Below are 18,410 nucleotides of genomic sequence, written 5' to 3'. Positions count from 1 at the left end.
TTCTAAATCCCCGTGGGGAATAAAGAATTCCCTACCACAGCTGTCACAGATGACAGCTGCGGTAGGGGATCCAGTTGCCGGCATCCTGTAATTGTTTTTCAGGGAAGGGCTTTAAATATAAGCCCTTCCCTGAAAAAGCAAAGTAGTGTTAAAAATAAAAAGCCTTCTTTCAGCTGCCAGGGCTCAGCCATGTCCTTTCTGCTCTGTTCCCGACTCAGCAATGCAGTTCTTCAGATTTTAAATCCCCCGGCTGCTGAAAGAGCTGCTTCTGATTGGCTAAGGTGCTTAGCCAATCACAGGCAGCTCCTACCTGTCATTTATTATTCACAGACAGCTGCTTCTGATTGGCTAAGCGCCTCAGCCAATCGGAAGCAGCTCTTTCAGCAGGCGGGATTTTTAAATCCACACCTGCTCAAAGAACTGCATTGCCGAACCGGGGACAACGCAGAGAGGACGCGGCTGAGCCCCGGCAGCTGAAGGATGGTGAGTTTTTTATTTTTTATTTTTTTAACACTACTTTGCTTTGCCCTTCCCTGAAAAACAATTACAGGATGCCGGCAGCTAGATCCCTTACCGCAGCTGTCATCTGTGACAGCTGTGGTAGGGAATTCTTTATTCCCCACGGGGATTTAGAACTCCTTTGCTGCATCAGACACGGCAGCGGCGGACCGGTAAGAATTTAAATAAATAAATAATATATATTATAATTTTATTTCATTTTTTACACTAAAGTTGTTGTTTTTCAGGGAGGAGCTTATATTTAACCCCTTAACGACCGGGCCGTAGTGTTTTTACGTCCTGCAGCTGCAGGACGTGTATGGAGGGAGGTAGCGCCGCTATCTCCCTCCATACAGCGCGGGCGTCAGCTGTTTATTACAGCTGACACCCGTGGGCAATAGCCGCGCTCGGCCGATCGCGGCTATTAACCCTTTAAATGGCGCTGTCAATTCTGACAGCGACATTTAAATCCCCCGAACGCTGTTTGGAGGTCCCGCACGGCCCCCCCGCGGTGAGATCAGGGGATCCGTGCAGGTGTCATGGCAGCCGGAGGCCTAATGAATTGCCCCAGGGCTGCCTTAGCAGACTGCCTATCAAGCCATCCACACAGGGTGGCTTCATAGACTGCCTGTAAAAAAGCAGTATGTCATACTGCAGGAGCGATCAAAGCATCGCATGTTAAAGTCCCCCAGGGGGACTTCAAAGTAAAGTAAAAAAAAAAGATCAATAAAGTTTTTCAAATTGTAAAAAAAAAAAAAAGTTATACAAGTTTAAATCACCCCCTTTTGCCATATCCATTATTAAAAAATCTAAATCATAAAATAAAAATATGTATTTGATATCGCCGCGTCCGTAAAAGTCCGATCTATCAAAGTAGTGCATTATTTTTTCTGCACGGTAAACATCGTCCGAAAAAAAAAAATAACGCCAGAAATGCATTTTTTTAGTTACCCTGTCTCCCAGAAAAAACGCAATAAAAAGCGATCAAAAAGTCATATGTATTCCAAATTGATACTATCGGAAACTACAGGACATCCCGCAAAAAAATGAGCCCTTGCTCAACTACGTCGACGAAAAAATAAAAAAGTTATTGCGCGCACAAAATGACCGCAGAAAATAATTGAAAAAAATTAAATATCTTTAAAAAAAAATACAAGTACTACAGCAAAAAAAAAACTATATAAGTTTGGTATCGTAGTAATCGTACTGACCCATAGAATAAAAATATCGGGTCATTTTTGTTGCAGTTTGTGCGTCGTAGAAACAGGACGCACCGAAAGATGGTGGAATGTCGTTTTTTTTTTTCAATTTCTCTCCGCTAAGCATTTTTAAAAAGTTTCTCAGTACATTATATGGTACAATAAATAGTGCCATTGAAAAATACAACTCGTCCTGCAAAAAACAAGCCCACATACAGCGACGTCGATGGATAAATAAAGGAGCTACGATTTTTTAAAAGGGAGTAGGAAAAAACAAAAATGGAAAAAAGCAAAAAAGCTCCGTCACTAAGGGGTTAAAAAACAAATAACGGGGCGCCGGCAGACACTTGTCTTCAACGGAGCCGCCGGCAGCAGCCGTGGCTCCATTGAAGACCATGCGTATCTGCATTCACGTGTGTTTTTGCTCGTACAGGGGTGTGCACCTATGTACGCACACGCTCGTGTGAAGCCACCCTAAGGCACAATTTATAGTACAGATGTCCTATAGCACGGCCTTGGGTATAAGTGCATCCTGTGCACGCTCTATAGTTGTGCCATCATTTTAGATTATATTTTTAAGGCTGGTGCTGATTAGAGCCTTAAGTAACTTTATTGGATGGTAGAGCAGCTAACACTTTTTTTTTTATAGTACCAGTATATACTTTTCTTCAATCTTTTTTTTTTTTAAGACATTGACCTTTAAACATTAACGACCACCTATACATCTTCTGACGGCGTCTCTTAAGGGGCTTTATACTGATGCGCTGAGGTCTTGCCTGGGTCTCCTGTACCAGGGAGAGCGGGTGCTCAGTTTTTGGATGATAGCCTAGGACTTTTTAAAAATAAAAAATAAATAACCTTTGTTAATCTTAACTCAAAAAAAAGCACGCTCGGTAAGGTGAGTTATTTGAGTGAGCCTCGCTCTTCTTGAGTAACTGCCTTCTCAGAGCGTGCTCGGGTGGGTGGCAGGGGTGAGAGAGAGATCTCACTCTGCCCCCCACCCCCACCCTCGAGCACGCTCTGAGGAGAAGGCAGTTACTAGAGATGAGCGCGGCTCGCTCGAGTAACTCACCTTACCGTGCTCGCTCATCTCTAGTTATGGCTCCTCGAATGTGACAATGGAAAAAAACTGAAAAATTACTTGGTCATTAAGGTGCAAACCGGCATGATCACTAAGGGGTTAACTAAACTGTTCTCACGGCGGCAGTAAATATTGCTTCAGTATTTGAGAAGTTTTACTGCCTCTTCCTCTACCAGTCACAACGGTTCTGCTAATGTGTATGGATGTAAGTGTTTTACTGCAAAACAGGAAAGTGTATGACATTTGTCATCACGTAAATTGACCATTTCAAGGAGGATGTGGTGACTGGAAAACTGTATTCTTGTAGTTTCTGAGCTACGTTGTAGACTCTTAGGTTCTTATTACGCCCTTGAATTGGTACTGATTACACTTAATTGCTGCTTTATCGTGCTGTTACACCGATTGTTGGCTTTAAATTTGGGCTATCGTCCTCTTTGGAAGTGGCCATGTATATGAACTCTGAACTCAATGTTTCTTAAAGGGGGGAAAAGGGACTTGTTATTTGTATAGTGCCAACTTATTCTGCATTTTTATTACCCCCCAGCAAACGGGGTATTCATTTTACTGACCTTGGAAGGATGAGTCAACCTAGCGCCAGCTACCTGATCCATGCGGGAATGGAACCTGCAACCTTCAGGTCGTGAGCAAGAGCTTAGGACTGAATACTGCTGCCTTAACACTCTGCACCACACAAAGTGAAAAGTTGAACATTTTGTATGTATTTGAGTTCATCCGCAATACCAGAGGGTGCGCTTACAGATCTTTTCATCTACAGCAATTCTATATCTTTAACCACTGCGATCCTGCCCTGAAATGTAACTTATGTCAATATTTGTGCAGCCTATCACCGAAGCATGAAATAGTTAATGCATTCCAACCAGTGTTAAGCACACAGATATCACAAAGTAAACATTGCCTCAGGGTCATAAATTGTCCCTTTGCACTCTGTAGTCTAATCAAAGCTGATCCCAAGTAGTGAAGTATCGGGCCCTTTTCACATGAGCCAACTTATAGTTTGAACACACGAATGACGTCCTCATTGGCTCATTTACTTGTGCAGCCTATTTATACTGGCAGATACATCGTTGGCTCCTTCAGGATCGTGCAGTCATTCACATTCGCTGTATTAGTGACTTAGAAGACTGAGCAAGCGCTGGTTAAACCGAATGATAAGGGAATGAATTAAAATAAGTGGGCTGAATTAAAACAGGATAGCCGTCTTTCTGCCACGTAAGGTTTTCCAGTTATGGGCAATAATATAATCCAATTGCCGATGTACTTTATTTTTTCAAAATATGCCCATACAATTATTCCAGTCGGCTCACCATTAACCCTGCTTAATAAAAAGAATAACAAAAGTGATTGCGCAACTATTTCACAATGTTACACACCGCGCGCTGACTGAACACTATAAGGGTGGGTGTGTGTAACATATAGGGTATGTTTCCACGTGGCATGAACACTGCGGATCATCCACCAGTAAGGAGTAATTAATGAACTGTCTTTTTACAGGCTAATGGTTAGGCTGGGACTATTTTTCAAAATTTAATAACAATATGGCTGAGCGGTGCGGATGTCTGAACAACCCAGACATTTTCTTATATGCCTGCGGACAGTTTACCAAGGATGTTATTTTCCTCCGCTGTGTCCTTGTTGTGAAGTGGGCCTATCACAAGTATTTGGAAATAAAGCTTGGTGACCAAAATAAGAAGTGCCACCGCACAACATCTGTGGGTCATGTAACCCTCATCTCACACAGTGGCTGAAAGGCAAGAGTAGAACGCATGAGAAATACCAAAGGTTCCTACAGTAAACAGAAAGATAACATTCTGTATCTAGATATACCTTCTGCAATAAAACCTGTGCCTCATGATGACTGATTACCTTTTGTTGATCCAATTAGAGGGTTGCTATTGGCCTCTGGCTGGGCAGCGTCCCAGGGGACCACTATGGTGGTCACTATTATTACTCGGGCCAATATAGGGGACACTGTTACTACTGAGGCCACTATGGGGAACGCTGTTACTACTCGGGCTACTGTGGGAGTCACTATTACTACTCGGACCAATATAGGGAACACTGTTACTACTGGGGCCACTATAGGGAACACTGTTACTACTGGGGCCACTATAGGGAACACTGTTACTACTGGGGCCACTATAGGGAACACTGTTACTACTGGGGCCACTATAGGGAACACTGTTACTACTGGGGCCTCTATAGGGAACACTGTTACTACTGGGGCCGCTATAGGGAACACTGTTACTACTGGGGCCGCTATAGGGAACACTGTTACTACTGGGGCCGCTATAGGGAACACTGTTACTACTGGGGCCGCTATAGGGAACACTGTTACTACTGGGGCCGCTATAGGGAACACTGTTACTACTGGGGCCGCTATAGGGAACACTGTTACTACTGGGGCCGCTATAGGGAACACTGTTACTACAGGGGCCGCTATAGGGAACACTGTTACTACAGGGGCCGCTATAGGGAACACTGTTACTACAGGGGCCGCTATAGGGAACACTGTTACTACTGGGGCCGCTATAGGGAACACTGTTACTACTGGGGCCGCTATAGGGAACACTGTTACTACAGGGGCCGCTATAGGGAACACTGTTACTACAGGGGCCGCTATAGGGAACACTGTTACTACAGGGGCCGCTGTGGGGAACACTGTTACTACTGGGGCCGCTGTGTGGAACACTGTTACTACTCGGGCCAATATAGGGGAATTGTTACTACTGGGGCCATTATACGCTTATGTGTTGACTGCTGCAAAAAGTGTTGCCTATCTATTTCTATGTGTGAATGAGCTCTGAAAGAACTTGAACTAAACCCAAAGAAAGGTGGCATCTGTGCGGTTGCTTTTTTTGGTTGGACAAGGAAGGAAGGTTATATTTTAACAGGGCAAAACGTTATCCTTAACCTCTTAGTGACCAGCCTGTTTTTGTTCTCACAGACCAAAAGATTTCATTGTCACATTGCAAGGGCCATAACTTGTTAACACGGATGTATGAGGGCTTTTTGGGGGGACGAATTGTATTTTTTAATGTCCTCGCTCCGTGGTACATGTCATGTGTTGTATATCCTTTATTCCAACACTGTTCTAAGGTTTTGTTTTTACAGTCTTTACAGTTCTGTAAAAATAACATAATGATCTCATCTGGATCGACACGATTACTGCGATACCAAGTTTATATCGTTTTTTTTTTTTCTTTTTCTTTTTTATACTACTTTTACCCAATGAAAACACATTTTTAAAGAAAAGCAATTGGATCTGCATTCTAAAACCCAGAGCATTCTCATTTTTCCGGAGCCCTGTGGGATCTTGCTTTTTGCTGGAAGAGTTGTAGTTTTTATTGGTACCATTTTGAACAAAAAAAAGCAATTCTGGAGTTTAGTTTCTAAAATTATTTTTACAGCGGTCACTGTGCAAGATGAGGAACAAAATATTTTCATTATGTGGGTCATTAAAAATGTGACAACACCTGTTATATGTTGCGTTTTCAACATTTCTTAAGCCATTTAAAAAGGGTTTTGTGAGGAAACATGTTTTTTGTTTATTTTTTTTTAAATTTAACTTAATTGAACTTTTTTTTGACTGAAATTTTTAGTCCCTCAAGGGGACTTGAAGATGTGATCATTAGGATAGCACACTGCATTAGTTATGTAGTGCATTCTACTAGACATATGATAGGACAATTGGAGAGGCCATTGTCAGGCTTCCAGCTGCCATGGGAACCCTTTGGTAAGTTGCACTGCGGGTGCCAATGGGTGACAGAAAGAGCCCCCCCACCCCCTGCTTACATGCTGCAGTTACTATTGTGGCATGTAAGGGGTTAAACTGTCAATGATCTGAGGTTTCCCCGTTCCTGGCGGTCAGTAGTCGGCCAAGCCACCGCCTTATATCTGCAGGTTTAAAGTCTATTAATGAGGGTAGTAACAAGACATACTGGTGGTCACTAAGGGCCTAAACTAGATGAGAGGGGTGTTGCATTCTTTCTGAAGTGTTTCCAGATTGCTTGTTTGCTTTACCTGTGTGATATTTCTTCTTCCTAGAGTGGGTGTGGCCTATATATCCATTCCAGCAAACCGTGAGAAAACGGTGAAAAGTGTCATTCAAGAAATTCTGGTCCAACTTGGGCGTCTGGTAATTGTATTTATTTGTAATATGTTGCCTATACGCAGGCCCTCTCCCGTATCCCCAGGGATGGTCACTGTACTATTGTGAAATGCTATGAATTTGGGATTTGTTATAGTTATAGGGATGAATAGTTTTTGCAGTCAGGTATTTAATATTTGTATTGATTGCAGCTCACTGCATGTTTGTTTTTTTTCTTTTTTTTTTTTTTTTTTTTTACTTTTATAACCTTAGTATTAGAATTGCCTCCTAAAAAATACAATTTTTCCTTTTTTTACAGAAGGAAAATCTAGATAATTTCAGACTAGTGGAAGTACTTATGGGCTGCAAGCAAGGTAAGAATCTCAATGTTAATAACGCTTCTTTACCAAAAGTATTCTAAATCCTTCTTCTTTTTAAAATATGGTTATTCAAGTATGAAAAGACTTGTTACCTCACAGGCCTAAGGGCTCCTGTTTACGGGCGGTGGTGCATGGCGTTACTGGCGGCAATAATCCGGCCGCGAGTAATGCAGTGCACGCTTTCCATAGCGTTGCTAAGGTAACCGCAGCCCCCTGTCCATGAGCGGAGAAGCATAACCATTCTCCGCTCGCAGGACTCAAATCGCGGCATGCTGCGATTCTCCACAGTGAGCTTATCTGTCAGATAGACTCATGCTGAGATCTCTTAGCACTACCCCCACCCCACCCCACCCTCGTCCCCCTCATATTCCGTCACGACCGCAGACAGGGGGCCTAATACAGGAATTCTCAAAGGCAAATGACAACTGTTTGTAATAAATACAGTCCAAACTGTGGTATTCGCAGCAAAAGTGCCCCTAGAGCCCCGCGGGGACCAAAGAGGTGGATCCACTGCAGAACAAACGGAACCACAAGACACCTTTGGAAATAAAAGCAGACCATGATGAGAAAGTGTACACAAGTTCAGCACTGGGTCAAGTTCTTTTCAGGCCCTTAAGGTGCTTTTAGACGGAACGTATCGTTCGAACAAACCAAAGGGAACGGTAATCATTCAGTCTAAACGCGAGCCAACGGCTGAACAACGAACCAGAATCGTTTGCTTCTTTCATTTTAAGCAGGCATAATAATCATCGTTGCCGCGTTCACTCGTCGTTCCACTTAAACTGCGACCGTTCAGCCTTTTACATTCCTTATGTGGCAGACTGAACGATTCTCGTTGAATAAGTCAATGATGAATCTGCCTGTCTAAACAGGCTGTACGAGGGTGAGCATGCTATCGGTGACCTGACACGCTCGTGCAAACAAGAATCGTCTCGTCTATGAAGGAGCCTTACTGTACCTGTAGCCAGGTGTTGCCCTTAGCGAGTATGCAGCATATTACAGTATAGCAGCAAAGGGAATAAGAGTTCAAGACTCCTTCACATGCAGCGGAAACAAAGTGCAGCATAAATTGGCCCACGGTGTGGATTTAAAATCCGCAGCATGTCCATTTATACTGTGAATTGTCAGAGTAGGCTACACCTCTTAGGGGGTAACGTCTTCACCAATATCGGCACCAAAATACACGTGTGTACATGTGGATGCTGACACTAATCCACACGAAAATCCAAACCTGTAGCTTCAGTGTTAATGCTGTTACAGGTATATTCTAAGGGCGCCTACCCACTGGCGTTGCCGATTTTTGTGCGTGAAAAACGCAGCATTTTTGGCGCGTTTTTTGTGGCTTTTTTGCGCATTTTCCGTTAATTTCCATTGACATTCATGGGTGCATTAAGAGAATTAAGGACACATATGCAACTGACAGTTCCTATGTGAAAAATTGCAACGGACTGAAAAAAAAAACGCAAATGGACAAGAACACATTCTATACTAATTGCTCTTCAGAAAAAACGCAAAGGAAAAAAAATCGCCAGTGGGTAGGCGTCCTAATACTTATACATTTATGTTATATATAAATTTAGAAACATGGGTAAAAAAAAATTAATTACGCTCATAGCCTAGACTGCTGAACTACAGTATGATTTGTGACACAACTGAGTAGACATATTGGGCAGTGACTTACCACTCATCACTTATACTTTACAAGCTTAGCAACAATTAATGTGTTTAAACATAAATACTGTAACTTCAGAATGAACCTGTGCAGCATTATACTGCTCACACGGCATTAATATAAATCCCTGTCTATTCTGATTACAAATCCCCCATCGAACCACGGATCTAACAACTTGAATGAACAGTATAATGCATCCCGATTCTTAACCGGTGTTCAGCTATGAATAGTTCCTACGTAAAAGTAAAAATAGTTTCCCCATAAGTTTTAAGGCCCTTTTGCATACGATAATTGCTCAAAATTCGTTCATAATCATTGTGTGTAAATGTGTCCATCTTTCACTTTTCTGCCAAACGATGGTTCTATGTTCGGCATAAAATCCATCGTTCGGCAGAAGAGCTGATAGCAGGGACTTCACTCTGTGTTCTCCGCAGGGAGCTCTGATAACATTCTCAGCTGTCAGCCCCTTGGCAGAACAAAGGAAATGTATTCAGAGAACAGACCACCCACTGTTCTCTGAATATAGCTCCCAGCAGCTCACAAGCATTAATAGGCTACTAATTGGCATTAGTACCAATTAGTAGTTTATGCAAAATGATCACTCAATAGCCATTATCTTTTCAGTGATCATCTTTGTATGTAAAAGGGCCTTTAGTCTTTAACACTGTTCTGGGGCCAGTTTCACTGACTGAGTTCTGGGGCTATTGTAAATACTCTGATAAACCAAGAGGATTCACTGTCTTTCTCCAGCAGTATAACTGTACTTTATCATTTTCCTTTAGTACAGAGAATGGTTCTGCCGGTCGAAGAGTTAATTCTTGAGCGCCTTAAAGACCTCCGGATGGTTAGTAGCCTCGGTGTTTTCTAATAATGCTGATGTCATTGGCTGGAATACAAAGCGATGGCTAGTAATGAGCCGCGCACTATTCAGTAACAACACACTTCCTGTTGACGACTTCTGTAACTCTTCCCTTTTTGTCTCTGTCAGACCTCCATCCGGCAAATGAACCAGACGAGATTCTACTTGGAGGAGAACACAAAGCTTGACATTAGAATAGAGCTATTACTCACTGGCTTACCAGTCTTACTTACTAATGAGGAATATAACAATATCTTAAAAGACAGCCTGGAAATAAAGGGTGAGCCGAACGTCTTACTGAAGGAAATCTGAGACTGTCTTGGTCGCTGATTCGGACATGGCTTATTGATCTCCCTTAGAGGAGAATGTCTTTAAAGTGCTTCGCTTGTCAATTGAAGTCTTCAGATTTTTAATGCAATACTCTCTAGAACCCATTAAAGTAATCTGAGATCAGATGAGTAGAAGGATCGGATTAGGAACGGAAAAAATGGTTTCACTATGCGGATATGAAATATTTGCTTTGACTGTACAATTAGAAACAATTATCATGTTGGGAAATCGAATGCCACTAAGTGAGAGGAGTTTTAGGCTTTAATGTATCTTTAATTAACACTTTGAAAGTCCAATTCATTTGTTTAATTCCTTCATACAACTTTACGGAGCCTTTTGTTCTCTTTACAGAAAATGTGGTGACTGTTATTCCGGCTTACGCTCCCCAAGGTAACGGACCGCTTATGATGTGCAAATATCCTGTTTGCAAGTTCAGTATTTGCTTTGCAACCGTGTTGTAAAATGTGAGGGTGTAATAAACTTATTGCAGTAACATTAATGGGGTTTTGCCATGAACTAAAATTGCTTCACAACCACTAAGTACTTCCTGGTTGCTGCTGACCAGGACATGTGACTGCTGCAGCCAATCACTGGCCACGTCAGTGACCTCCTATAGGCAGTAATTGGCTGCTGCAGTCAGATGTCCTGGTCAGCTTCAACTAGGAAGTACAGAGTGGTTGAGAAGCAATTTAGTGGTAAAACCCTTTTAATGTTGTTACAATACTCCTTTCAACAGTCTGAGCCATTTGTTTATTGCACCCCAAGTCCGCCTGCAGACGTCCGGGTTGGATCTGGCTGCGAGAATTCTCGCAGAGGGATGTGGTCCCGTGCCCCTGCAGAGGTCTGCGGCTTACCCGCTCCCAGCGTCTTCATACTCTGCTATGCGCAGAGAGGAGCCGGCGCGTGCGCAGAGAGGAGCCGGCGCGTGCGCAGAGAGGAGCCGGCGCGTGCGCAGAGAGGAGCCGGCGCGTGCGCAGAGAGGAGCCGGCGCGTGCGCAGAGAGGAGCCGGCGCGGCACTATTGACATTTCTGTGCGGGCCTCTGCGAGACCCACACAGAAATAGAACATGCCGCGATTTGTTTTCCGTGTGATTTGACGTGGACAAATCGCGGCCGACTGCAAAGGATTGCGTTTTGCAATTCTGGAAATCCCGCTGCAGAATTTCTGCCCGTGTGCATGGGGCCTTACATTGACAGTGACTGTGAAGCAATTTTTGGTAGTGGGAAAACCCCTTTAAGTTATCCCCTATCCTGTCAACAGAGACTAACCAGCTGATTAGTAGGGGTCCCACTGCTGGAGTTTATAGCCCTTGCTCATTCCTGCATGAATGAAGCAGTGGTCGCACTGCTGCTCCATTCATTTCCATGGGACTGTCAAAGATAGCGGAGTTAAAGCGCTCCGCAACCTCTGGCACTCTTGTTGCCATGAATGGGATCGCCGGACTTAGCTGAGTGCTTGAACTTGGCTATTTTAGGCATTCCCATTGAAATGAATGGAGCCACGACGTACATGTGTGACCACGGCTCCATTCATGAGTGGACACTCCAGAGCTCTGTCTTTGGGATCAGTAGGGGTCCCGCATGTCAGACTGCCACGGGTCAGCTAGTTATTCCCTATCCTGTACATGGGGGTTCACAGAATGTTACCAGAATCCACCTTTGAGTTATGTTTAATGCAGATATTGATTATATTATTGCATCTTACTGCAGTTTATAGTATTACGGTTCAGCAGATTTATATCCTCTCTAAACTGAACATTTTATCAAAGGCAAAGGAAGTGCGTCCATCCACCGGAGGGGCAGGACTTGTTTAGCTTTGCATTAATGTGGCGAATGTGGTTCCTAGTCTGTTGATTGAAAGGAAAAGTTGCAAATGACGTTACGATATTTGCAGAATTGTTGATTTTGCAGTATACTTTCTCCAGGTGCCGTTGTGTTACAGATTTCCTGTTTTTCTGAAGCGGAGCGAATATTTATGTTAGTAAAAGACACTACAGTCCAGAACAAGCAGCTCACCGCTACCATAATCCCCCATATCATGGCAAGTATCTCCACCTTACAAATCACCAAACTTGGGTTTTTTGTTTTTTAGTATTGGTGTTATTTCTAATTGTGAAATCATTAATATTGCCATTTTGACGGAACAGCGACTACTGCTGACCTGTGTTCTTTTATGTGGAAACAGTGTAAACCAGACCAGCTCATAAGGAAGATGGAACAATACCTCTACGGCAGCATTCCTGCAAATCCATGTCAGACCCTTTATACAACTCTTTAAAACAATGATTGGGAATTAAAAACCAAGCCAGAATCCATTCACAGACAGCTGTTTCTGGGTTTTTGCCTCATCAGTGTGAAGTAGGTTCCTTTCTTTGCTAGTGACAGGCCTGTGATGTAGTTCAGGAGTGGTATCGTCCCTCTTTAAGGAGAGCACCTAGAAGGTGATCGGAGACACATAGGAGGTGAGTGAGGAGACTTTTAAGGTCATGCATAGCTCCCCTGGGAAATATGCACATAAGGAAGATAGAACAATTCCCAATCATTATTTTAAAGACTTGTTTAAAGGGTCTGACATTGATTTGAAGGAATGCTGCCCTCCAATAGTTGGCGCTGCAGAGCTATCTTTCCATCTTCCTTATTTGCATATATTTCCAGAGGAGCACGCATGGCCTTATAAACCTCCTCACGCACCTCCTAGGTGTCTCCTTAAGAAGTGATGATATCTTTCCTGACCCATACCAGCTCCAATTGTGTCTCCCTTGTTCACTGAAGTTTGAATTGAATTCCACCCCCCCCCCACCCCCCCACCCCCGTCCTACAGCAGCCGGTCCTAACTTGTATGGCTGTACATCCAGTATAGGGATGACTTCCGTCACTATGTAATACCGCTCTACAGTGTCTGTACAGCTTTGAAACCTGTTGCTTCCTGGCAAAAGTACTATCATATAATGTCTTGATGAGGAGAATTCTTGAGATTGATGACTGCGGTTACCACAGTTTGTTGAGGCGGCGCGCTGGGATGAATGCACTCATTTTGACTTATTGTGGACATTCCTTCTTCAGAAAGAGCCAATATAAGAGGGGAAGATTGCTGCTTACTGACCTACTCAGTAGCATTAAGGAGCACATTATAGCTATTGCTTCTTATCGCTATCGGCAGAAGTGCTGTGCTAGAGTTAAAGGAGATGTCCCGCGCCGAAACGGGTTTTTTTTTTTTTAAACCCCCCCCCCGTTCGGCGCGAGACAACCCCGATGCAGGGGTTAAAAAAACCACCCGCACAGCGCTTACCTGAATCCCGGCGGTCCGGTGACTTCAATACTTACCGCTGAAGATGGCCGCCGGGATCCTCTATCTTCGTGGACCGCAGCTCTTCTGTGCGGTCCACTGCCGATTCCAGCCTCCTGATTGGCTGGAATCGGCACGTGACGGGGCGGAGCTACACGGAGCTACACGGAGCCCCATAGAGAACAGCAGAAGACCCGGACTGCGCAAGCGCGGCTAATTTGGCCATCGGAGGCCAAAAATTAGTCGGCACCATGGGAACGAGGACGCTAGCAACGGAGCAGGTAAGTAAAAAACTTTTTATAACTTCTGTATGGCTCATAATTAATGCACAATGTATATTACAAAGTGCATTATTATGGCCATACAGAAGTGTATAACCCCACTTGCTGCCTCGGGACATCTCCTTTAAATCCACATGAATACACTGACATGTAGCGGGACATCTGCTGGGGTCATAGGTGCCATTTACTTTCATTGCTATTGTACGTGAATTACTAGCTTGGGTGTGTATATTTCACATATATTGGGTTTCTTGTCATTTACTAAGGGCTTTGGGGTATTAGGTGTCACATGGCCACTTTCACTTTGTGTCTGTGCTTTTCTGATCCATTTCCCTCCTGTATTAAATTTGCTGTTCACAGATGTTATCTGGCTTCGGTTCAGCGAGGTAAAGTTATCACCGAGGTTAAGAGGCAAAATTAAAGGTTACTTATTAAGTTATTGAATTATTGCAAGTTTCTTGGAAGCTAGGTCTTCTAGAGGAACACTGGCAGGACAGCCCTGCTCATTCGCCACAGTATCCAGGGGGTCCGTAACCCAGTTCTTGGTCCAGGTGGCCATCATCTTCTGGCAGTTGGATGAGTGGCATTCTTTACATTGAGCACTTCTAATGAACTTAAATGGCACAGCTGGGTCATCACAAAGTGATCATTGTACCCTTAACGCTACAGGACGTATGTTTACGCCCTTGCTTGGGGGGCACCTAATGCAACATCATGTGGATAGCCTAGTAGGCTCAGCCAACTGACAGCCACAGGTTTTGTAAGAAAAATGTACAAAATAGGCTGATGAAACCTATTGCAAAAATGCTTAGAATTGCCTATTCTGTATGTTAAGGAAAGTGCGGGTACTCTTTAAATGCTGTGACATAGTAGTAAAAAGCATGATTGTGTGGAGCTGCTCATACTCAGAGATAGCTGGTATAAGTCCCAGCTCTACCATAAACATGCTGCTGGTTTTGGCTGACCATGCATGTTTTTTTTTCGATGGGAAAATGGGAATAAGCTTCTGGCAGACCCCCTGGCAGCGTCTCCTCTCCGGCAGGAACAAAGAATCGAACATGTTGAAATCCAGAGTTGGTAGTAGTCTCCCTTTCCCCATATACTTTGATTAGTAGACCGAGTATGTTGAAAATGGCAGGTTGGACCAACTTTTGTCTGTGTATGGCTATCTTAAAGAGAACCTGCCATGTCCTCATGACAGCGGGGCTGGCTGCATAACTTTGCAGTGAGACCATGCTGACTCTATCGCCGCTCCATTCTTCTCCCTATTCACCCCTATACTCAGCCTATACTTGGATTCGGCTCCAAGTTGTGTCAGGTTGGCGTCCCTCATGGCTCCGTCAGTGATGTCAGATTTGATTGATAGTGAGCGGTGACAACTTTGGCATCCGTTGTCAGGTGGTGAACACCGCCAATACCTGTTGGGTATGGAGCCCACTCCATACACCCCCTGCATGATGTATATGAATGGTATGCCATAGGGGATTCAAGTACAATAATCATGCATCTTGGGTATATTTAGGTGAACACGGCTTGTAATCTGCCTTCTGGCATCTAGTTATTTCATCTACAGGAAAATTGACCTAATGGCAACAAACTAGTAACCTAGTGTGCTAGGCTGAAAAGTGACAAATGTCCACCTAGTTCAACCTGTCCTCCCTCCCCCCCCCCCCCCCCATCCCCTCACCCCTAGGATGCATGATATGCTGCTTTTCCTTAATTACCTGCCGCTTTGTGTTAATTTGTTTCATTTGTTACATTTTTCTATGTATATAAAACCAATCTCGCATCGACTCAAGCCTTGAAAGCAGACTGGTTGGATTGTGTAAGGAGTTCATCTCGATGTCGGCTATTCTTGTAGCGTATTGTTTCATACCGCCATGCGACACCCTAACGGGACGGCAAGGAGGGGTGTTGAGCTTTCACATCTGCGCCGTTGGACGGCACGGGCACCTTGGGTATAACCTGCTGGCATCAGTGGATGATAGATTCCCCTTAGAGCAGTAGTTCTTCAGTAGATAGTAGAACACTAGAACACTAAAGCCCTTTTATCATTTGTCACATATGACCTTTTTATGTCTTTCTTTTCTCACGTTTAATGGTTTAATACCTTGTACCACAGGACTGGGCACCAGGTAAGCTCTGTTGGTGGTAGACCCTCGCTGAACTCATGTCTTCCTGAGTAGCTTATGTTTTTATACCTTTTTTACCTTTTTTTTAATTATTATTTTTTAACCCTTTTTTGTTTTTTCACTCAGCATGAAAAGTTACCTCAGAGTTCCTGCCCTCTTCTGGTGTTCGTCAACCCTAAGAGCGGAGGTCTCAAGGGCCTCGGGCTTCTCTACAGCTTTCGCAAACTCTTGAATCCTCATCAAGTCTTCGAACTGACAAATGGCGGTCCTTTGCCCGGGTGAGTTGTTGGGCATGTTCTATCCAAGCGATGCATGTTATGCCATGTTCAGCTGGTGCCGTGTTGTCACATCTATGCTAGCTCGCAGCATAGAACGGATGCTTTGGTCTTCTCTTTGAAGCTAATGCCACTACTTGTGATACGTTGCACTAATATGCCATAGGCTCCCATGTTGCCGCTCACACACATTGCACGAAATACGATCGCAATAAAGATCGAAGCGTGTCTTATCTTGGCGCATATTACGCCCAAATAGTGTATGACGAGCGGCGGCACACAGCAAGGATGCCATGTCGCTGTGTACTCGCTGCGTGACTGTCTCATGCAGGCAACACGCAGCGGATTCTGCCCGCATGAAGCTGCCATGTCGGGGTTTTATCTTGTTTTCCTCTGAGGAGCGCGTCACATTGACCGTTTATATCCGTATACATGTGTATTTTTATTTGTAGGCCCTTATATTTTTCAATTAGTCATACAAATGCACGCAGTAATGTCTAAGGACTTTGCGCTAAGTTCTGTCTAGGTTTCTTTTACTTGGCGTCACAATATGTTATTAGGGATGTGTTGGGGATTCCACTTTCCTTCTCCGTCCAGCTGCCCGGTTTTGGGACTGAAGAAAGCGCTTCATGCACCTTTTCATAAAAAGGCTATTTACACCACAATAAAGCCCATAACGGCCAATTATAACAAGTGGGCATCCCCTTCTTCTGTCTGTGGAGGAGTAACTCACTGACCTATAAACCTTTAATTCAGGTGTTTATGGGAACCTAGATTGATTACGGTAAGTTAAAGGAATTGTACTGGAGTAGCAAGGTATCCCCTAATCACAGGATAGTTGACAAGTTGCTGATCTGTGGGGTCAGACTGCTGAGACCCCACGTTGGCCTCGAAATCAGGGGTCCCGTCTTCCCCATCATCCGTACTGCGGGGCTATTGCACTCCCTGCAATGGGGAAGAGACTGAATGCAGCACAGGTTGTGCAGGCGCATCAGCCCTTCATTCGCTGTCAGTGGGACTGACGAGACTTACCATCACGCCCATTGAAGTGAATGAAGTTCTGACCGCGTATGCCCGGCCAATGCTCCATTCAGAGTGATATTACTTATCGGCAGGTTATCCCCTACCCTGTGAATAGGGGATAACTTGCTATTCGGGGACAACCCCTTTGGGTGTTCAGGGCCGGGCTGTTAGTTTTGTACATTTTAAAAGCTGGGTTCACACTTGCTGGTTTTTGTGCATCGGGCAGCTACAAAAGTAACATTTTGCTGTTTTATTCTTTGAATTTTCAAAGGATTTCTGCTTTTATGTAACTTGTTAAAAAGGTTTGGACCGCAATTACAAGTTATCCTTTATCATGTGGATAGGGGATAACTTGCTGATCGGTGGTGGGCGCCCCACAGTCTTAAGAACGGGCTCATGTCTCCCGCTCTGTCGCTTCCCCCCTCCCCCCCCCCCCCCCCCCCCCCAAAGTAATTTGAGCGCTGGCCAAATTTTTGTCAGTCCCATTGAAATGAATGAAAATATTCAAGCGGGCGCACTCTGTTATCTCCGCAGCCCCATTGAAAGTCAATGGAGCACTAGTATGTTTGCTTGTGCAGCACTCTATACAGTCTCCACCTGAAGGCAGGGGGTGCAGTAACCCCGCATAGAAGAGAACGGGGGATAAGGGACCCACATTAGATTGGCAGGGATCTCGGCTGTGAGACCAGCATTGATCAGCAAGTTATTCCCCATCTTGTGGATAGGGGTTAGCCTGTAATTGTGGTACGACCCTTTTAGCTACTTTTTATCACACTTCTGTATGATATATATTACGTGGGTGCAAACCAGTAACGTGACTAAACTATTAGCGCCTGTTCACACGGACTTTATACTGTCAGATCCATGTTGAAGTATTCCAGTGACAATCAGACCAGGATCTGGCTGTAATCCACGGCTCGGCCTCTCAGTTCTACTGCAGATTTGCATGCGGATCTGCGCACGGATTTAACCCCAATCAATAGAGCAGATACGGGTGCTCCCACATCGCGAACTGACATATCGTGTATTTTTCTTGTTCCCACAACCCGCAGTCACATACCCCGACCGTATGACCTGCGGAGGAGATTGTCATAGCATTCAATAGGAAGCTAGAATGGCGCAGGCGTGAGTGCAAAATCTGCGCTGAAACCTGTGGCGAAATAACGCTATGTGATCAAGGCCTTGGCTCTGAAAAGGGCGAACAGACAGACACTATTACAGCAGTGACACATCCATGTTTTTGGCGTCAGCCGTGAATCTGAATAAAATGTTAGAATTTACTTTGC

At 44.2% G+C, this 18,410-nt stretch overlaps 1 protein-coding gene across 1 annotated transcript in view; it reads left to right on the top strand.

Annotated features, from left to right (window-relative positions):
- DGKQ (diacylglycerol kinase theta) overlaps window positions 1–18,410 on the top strand; it is a 123,164-nt gene that overhangs the window by 77,026 nt on the left and 27,728 nt on the right. The window contains exons 10-16 of the mRNA XM_066604481.1: window positions 6,844–6,934; window positions 7,206–7,260; window positions 9,721–9,782; window positions 9,927–10,077; window positions 10,479–10,517; window positions 12,053–12,168; window positions 15,953–16,104. Of these exons, the coding sequence (XP_066460578.1) occupies window positions 6,844–6,934; window positions 7,206–7,260; window positions 9,721–9,782; window positions 9,927–10,077; window positions 10,479–10,517; window positions 12,053–12,168; window positions 15,953–16,104 (666 nt within the window). The remainder of the gene's footprint in view (window positions 1–6,843; window positions 6,935–7,205; window positions 7,261–9,720; window positions 9,783–9,926; window positions 10,078–10,478; window positions 10,518–12,052; window positions 12,169–15,952; window positions 16,105–18,410) is intronic.

The sequence above is a fragment of the Eleutherodactylus coqui genome, chromosome 5, assembly GCF_035609145.1.
Source record: "Eleutherodactylus coqui strain aEleCoq1 chromosome 5, aEleCoq1.hap1, whole genome shotgun sequence".
NCBI classification, from domain to species: domain Eukaryota; kingdom Metazoa; phylum Chordata; class Amphibia; order Anura; family Eleutherodactylidae; genus Eleutherodactylus; species Eleutherodactylus coqui.
The sequence above is the reverse complement of the archived record's forward strand: the minus strand, read 5'-3'. Positions and strand labels throughout refer to the sequence as shown.